A 5,943-nucleotide genomic window follows, 5' to 3' on the forward strand; every position below is an offset into this window, starting at 1 on the left:
ATCCAGCTCTGTCAGCACCTTGACCTCAGTTTTGCCGCTTTGCGAGGCCATGAGCAGAAAATCTAGTTGGATTTCTGCCCTATAGAACTGTGAGGTAATAAATAAGTATTGTTCTGAGCCACTGAGTTTGTGGTACCTTGTAACTCAGCCATAGAAAGTGCATATGTTAGGCTTTGTCCCTGAAGACCTTGCATAATTCAAGGTCTATATTCTTAAAGAGATAAATGTAAAGGGTGGACAAATTCTCAGAGTGCATAGATCTAACACCATTGTGGTACCGTTTTATTTTTAGCTACTTTTTAGTTTCTGAGGATTATCTCTAGTATTTTAAAGAGGGCTTCCCCGTAAATTAGTGACCCGATGTTCCATGTTGTTTATCTGGCTTTCTTTACAGAATTTTATCACCTCTGACTCCCATTCTAAAGTTATTGGCTTTGGGGGCTGTTTTACAGCACTGATCCAAGCACTGTTCCCTGATTGATGGGTTTGGGGAACGTGGTTATACACACTGCTTTCTGTGTATGTGTCCAGCTTTCTGCAGTTTTACAAAGTGAACACACCTGTACAACCAGTGTCCAGATCAAGAAGTTGAACATTTCCATCACCCCAGAAGCTCCCCTGTGCTCTTGCAGGGATAACCACTGTTCTGACCGAAACAGTGTAGGTTTATTTCCCTGAATAAACCAGATTGTAAGGGATAATACCAGAGAATGCTAAAATAACAGCCCAATAGTCACCAAAATTACTGGCCACAGTCCCAGTGCGTGCAAACAACATGGGCTTTTCAAGACACGGACAAGTGACGGTACAGCCAGGGCTTTCACACTTCATGCAAGAGACATGTGTTCCTGAATGTCTCGCATAACGTAAAACTCTCATAAGTCAAGTTTTCTCACAAAATAACTAACATAGAATTTGCATGACTTCACATTTTGGGCCTAAAGTGAGACTTAGGAACATCTTTAATATTGCCCAATTTTTAATTTAGTATACTTTCAATTCACACACTCCTCACTCCTGTCTGAACACAACCCTCTCCGAACCCCCCATGGAGTTGTGAGGTACCACATTTTAGCATCTCTGTGCTCCCAGGGCCCAGCCATGATGACAGCATAAGGTCCTGGACTCAGGCTGCTCCAATTCTAGTCCTCCCTCTGCTGTTTCCTTGCTGCGTGACCTTGGGTAAACTCTTACCTCCTGGGCCTCAGTTTCCTCATCTGCAGATGTGCTCTGGGGATAATAAGAGGAGCTAATGAATGAAAAGACTCAGGCACACAGCACAAGTCAATGGAGAAGGTTCGTTGGCACTAATCCCGCCCGAAGTGGGGAAAGCCTGCTCTAATGCCTCTCCCCTCATTTCCCAATCCCCCATCCTTCTCCTCTTGCTGCTGGGAACTTTATTCTTGAGGAGAGCAAAGCTAGTCAGCCTGAGTTGGGGAGTCTGGTGGCTGAGCCCCAAGAAAGCTGGAGCTTAGGGTAAGATGTCAGGGTCACAGGCCTGGGTTGGGCAAGAGTGAAGAACGGTTCCCTCTGATCTTGGTCAGGGGTATTTGGAGACACCAACAATTCTGGGAATTCAGAGACAGTAAGTGATGGGGGGAAGGGACAGAGAGTAAACAGCTAACTTCACCCCGGCCCTTGTGGCCTGGCTCCCCTCTCATACCATGCAATGAGTGAGGTGACCAGCATGTGGGGGTATAGGGGGCAGACCAGGAGAATCCCCCTCTTTGGGGAAGAAAGCAGAAGCAACCCATCCCCCGCTCCCACCCCCACACATCCCTGTGTTCCAAATTCATTTCCACTTCTGTTTACGTCCAAAGTCCCTGGCACTTTAGATGCCAGGTTTGGTGCTCTAGGACACACAGACACACAGACGCGCAGATGCACAGGGCTCAGGGCCCTCATGTGGACCCTGTCCCTTGCTCTTCTACTGTCTAAGGCTGTCTGCGCACCCCAATTCTCCAGGCTTCAACCCCCTTCTTAGCCTGGAAACTGCAGAGCATTGCGGGACTCAGGAATCACCCTCAGAGACCTTCAGCAAGTAAAAGGGGAAGAAAGAGAGGGGGACTGACCAGGGCGGGGTGGGGGAGGGGTAGTGGGGACCTGCTGTCAGGAGGGCAGGGGCTGGGCGGGAAAACTTCAGAGGATAGATTTTGGGTGTCAGGCCTGGGAGGAAATGGGGGAAAGAAGAAAGGTCTCCAGGTAGCCACCGATTACTTAGAAAGGGACTAGACCCCACATTGCAACTCTGTTCAGTTCCAATCTCAACCCTGACCCCAGAGACCTAGTCCCAGGTCCAGCCAGCCCTACCATGACAAAGGAGTATCAAGATCTCCAGCATCTGGACAACGAGGAGAATGACCATCAGTTCAGACAAGGTGAGAGGACACCTCCCCCCATTTCTGAAAGGCGAGCATTAGGTGGCTCAGGCTCCCTTCCCTTGGCTCCTGCTTTTTTCTGTGACCCCTGACTCTATCTCTGGGTCTTCCTCCTTCACAAGAACACAGTGTCTGAACCACCCCTCTTAGGAGAGGTGCAGGGTGTGGGGGCTTCTGCATGCCTCCTGACCCTTGCCATGTTACCAACTTCTCGGGACCCTGGGGGAGGGGGTGAGCCCAGGGGGGTGTGGGTGTAACTGGAAGAAGTTAGGTCTCTTCCTCCTTTCCTCTTCCAACATCAGATAAACCTTGGCTGTGTGTGTGTGTGTGTGTATGTGTGTGTGTGTGTGTGTGTGTGTGTGAGAGAGAGAGAGAGAGAGAGAGAGAGAGAGAGAGAGAGAGAGAAAGGGTTGTCTGGGATCAGTCCGGTCAAGGGGTAAGATTTCTGTGCGATTTTTGATCTGAGAGAGGATGAGACCCTCTTACCTCAAAAAACAGCTCCTTCCCCCCACCCCTTTCAGATCAGAGAGGGATTTTGTTTGAGCTGAATGAGAATGCAGTTCTTGGGGATGAGAGTTGGCACTGCCTTTTGATGGGAGAAAGGGCTGCAGAGGAGGAGAGAATGAAGGGAAGGCCCTACATTCTAGCTCACAGAAACAGGGCTCCCTGGGTGGAAGCAACTTGAGGGACCTGAAGTGTGGCTACTTTGCCTTCTCTTCCTGCACCCAGCCAAAGAGCAGTGGGATTCATGGGAGAGAAAGAAACCCCCTTCTCTTGCCCCACCTTCAGAGGGGAGCAGTGATTCCCCAGGTGGCCACGCACTCCACTAGTCTCCTCCAGCTGGCAAACTCCATTCTCAAGGCTCTGGTGAGGTTCATCAGCTGCACGGACACAGTTAGGCCACTAGGTGTCAGCAAAGGCCTAGAGCCTGGGTAGGGCTAGGGAGGTCAAAGCTTTGCATCCATCTGGAACCCTCTTCCCTTCCCCACCTCCAGTTGTCTCTGGCTCCTCCAAGTCACCTACTGCCCATATTTCTTAATCTATATATTTCCTCCTACACTGCTAGAGGAGCCTTAGCTTGCTCTCCTCCTAGGACCAAACAGCTACCACAGGCTCCTCTTTGTCCCTGAGACCTTGATGCCCTCTCCTCTTGCAGGGATGCCTCCTCCCCAGCCACTCTTTCAGCGTCTCTGCTCCGGACCCCGCCTCCTCCTGCTCTCCCTTGGCCTCAGCATCCTGCTGCTGGTGGTTGTCTGTGTGATCGGATCCCAGAGTGGGTGTCCCCAGGGGGGGGCTGGGAAGGGAGCCATGTTGAGGGGTTGGTGGAAGCAGTGGTGAGGGGAGTGCTGGTTGTTGTGATGGTGGATGCAGCCCTCTCACTTTGTCCCATCCACACCCTCTCCTCTCCAGACTCCAAGCTGCAAGAGGAGCTGCAGGCCTTGAAAGAGACATTCCGCAACTTCACAATGAACACGGAGGCAGAGGTCAAGGACCTTCGCGCCCAGGGTGAGGGGGGCCTGGGCTGAGGCTGGGGGGCTGTGGAACACTAGGGATGTTTGGACACTAAGCAAGTCTCTTCTTCAGGAGGAGGTGTGGGCAGAAAGATGAAGTCCCTGGAGTCGCAGCTGGAAAAACAGCAGCAGGACCTGAGTGAAGGTCAGAGAGGGAGCATGTGTGTGAGCATATGTGCGTAGGATACAGGGGCCCTCTCAGGCCAAACCAAAGGGTCTTGTGGCAGGGGCATCTGTGATTGACCTTTGGTCCTGCATACAGATGCAGAACCTTCCCAACCCCCTTTCCTCCTTTCCCTCCCTACTCTTATCCTTCTGTCCCTCTCTGTCCTCTGTCTCCCCAGATCACTCCAGCCTGCTGCTCCACGTGAAGACCTATGTGTCTGACATGCGAAGCCTGAGCTGTCAGCTGGCCATCCTCCAGGGCAATGGTGAGGAGGCAGGGATACTCAACTCTTCTTTCCTGTCCACTTCCCCTCCTGGCAGCACCTCAGCCCCTCCACCCTCTCTCTGCTCCACTCCCCATCCCCACTTCAGGCTCTGAAAAGACTTGCTGCCCTGTTAACTGGGTGGAGCATGAAGGCAGCTGCTACTGGTTCTCTCACACTGGGAAGCCCTGGCCCGAGGCTGAGAAGTACTGCCAGCTAGAGAACGGGCACCTGGTGGTGGTCGGCTCTTGGGAGGAACAGGTGAGGGCTCTAGATGGCTTGTCTGGGAAGCTGGCTGGTCTACGGAGAGGTCACTACCGTCCTCTCTCCTCAGAAATTTGTCCAGCACCATATAGGCCCTGTGAACACGTGGATGGGCCTCACTGACCAAAATGGGCCCTGGAAATGGGTGGACGGAACAGACTATGAGACGGGCTTCAAGTGAGTATGTGCACTCTGCACTCTGTCCCTCTGGCCTGGGTCCTGCTGTTCCAGTTGGGTGGGTCCCAGGGCAAGAGGGGCTGCTTGGTTTGGCTTGAGGATTTGGCCTCTTAGAGCCCATATCTGTGTGGTCTCCTTAGGAACTGGAGACCAGAGCAGCCAGATGACTGGTATGGGCACGGGCTCGGGGGAGGCGAGGACTGTGCCCACTTCACAGATGATGGCCGCTGGAATGATGACGTCTGCCGAAGGCCCTACCGCTGGGTCTGTGAGACAGAACTAGACAGAGCCAGCTAGGAGGCTCTCTCACCTAATTTATTTCCTCAATGCCTTCACCTGACAAAGGGGCCTGGTTTGGGGATCTTCCTATCTGGGAGCCTCCTGCACCTTCTCAGGGATTTTCATCTGGAATTTTAAGGAAAGGTGAAGGATGATGTCTGAGGAATGTAGAATGATGTTCAGAGGGGTGGGGATATTGAAACCCATGCTACTTTCTGCAGTTTGCAGGTTATTATTGTCAACTTTTTTTTTTTTTTAGAGTAAAAAGAAGAGAAATATACTAAACATTCTGAGTTGTTTGGTTATTGGGGATCAAGAATGGAGAGTGGGCTTGTTGGCACTAGGAAGCTTGGGCAGGCTGTGGGGCATTGGGGGAACTGTATCAGCCAGATGGTGAGATTCGTTATTTACAGGCATGGGATTTAGGGCAAGTTACTCTGCTCTCTGAGTCTCAGCTGGAAAATAGTGTTATTACTGGGACCATCCTACTTCCATCAACCTCTCCAGGAACAGAACCACTCCAATGTCTCGAGTGCTTTGAAAGCTTTGAATGAAACTCCTTGATGTCTGTTGTGTACATTACAGTGAACAGAAGCAAAATCCACAGGTAACAAATACAATGAATAAAAGCTGAGCCTCAACCAAGAGTGACCAAACACAGGAGGAAAACCAGTTCCATGGAAGGGAAGACCCCAGGTAAATAGAATCCACCACTCAGGATGGGAGTTAACAGGACAAACAGATCAAGACTTTATAGACATTTATGGGATTATTAACAAAAACCGACAAAGTATTAGCCACAAAGAAGACCCTAACTAATTCTAAAAAGGAGCAATGCTCTGAACAAAATGAATAAAACACAGTTAGACATGAAAATGGAAGTAGAACCAAAAAAAATCTACAACA

The 5,943-nt window shown here is 50.8% G+C and overlaps 1 protein-coding gene across 1 annotated transcript; it reads left to right on the forward strand.

The window, feature by feature from the left end:
* Positions 1-2,160: 2,160 nt before the first annotated feature.
* ASGR1 (asialoglycoprotein receptor 1) lies at positions 2,161-5,261 on the forward strand. The gene is made up of 8 exons (XM_011359674.2): positions 2,161-2,378; positions 3,535-3,651; positions 3,789-3,884; positions 3,963-4,034; positions 4,234-4,320; positions 4,427-4,578; positions 4,652-4,758; positions 4,899-5,261. The coding sequence occupies exons 1-8, from the start codon at positions 2,312-2,314 to the stop codon at positions 5,053-5,055; spliced, it is 855 nt and encodes a 284-aa protein (XP_011357976.1). The 5' UTR covers positions 2,161-2,311; the 3' UTR covers positions 5,056-5,261.
* Positions 5,262-5,943: the final 682 nt, after the last annotated feature.

Source organism: Pteropus vampyrus, unplaced genomic scaffold (genome assembly GCF_000151845.1).
Source record: "Pteropus vampyrus isolate Shadow unplaced genomic scaffold, Pvam_2.0 Scaffold50, whole genome shotgun sequence".
In the NCBI taxonomy this organism is placed as follows: Eukaryota; Metazoa; Chordata; class Mammalia; order Chiroptera; family Pteropodidae; genus Pteropus; species Pteropus vampyrus.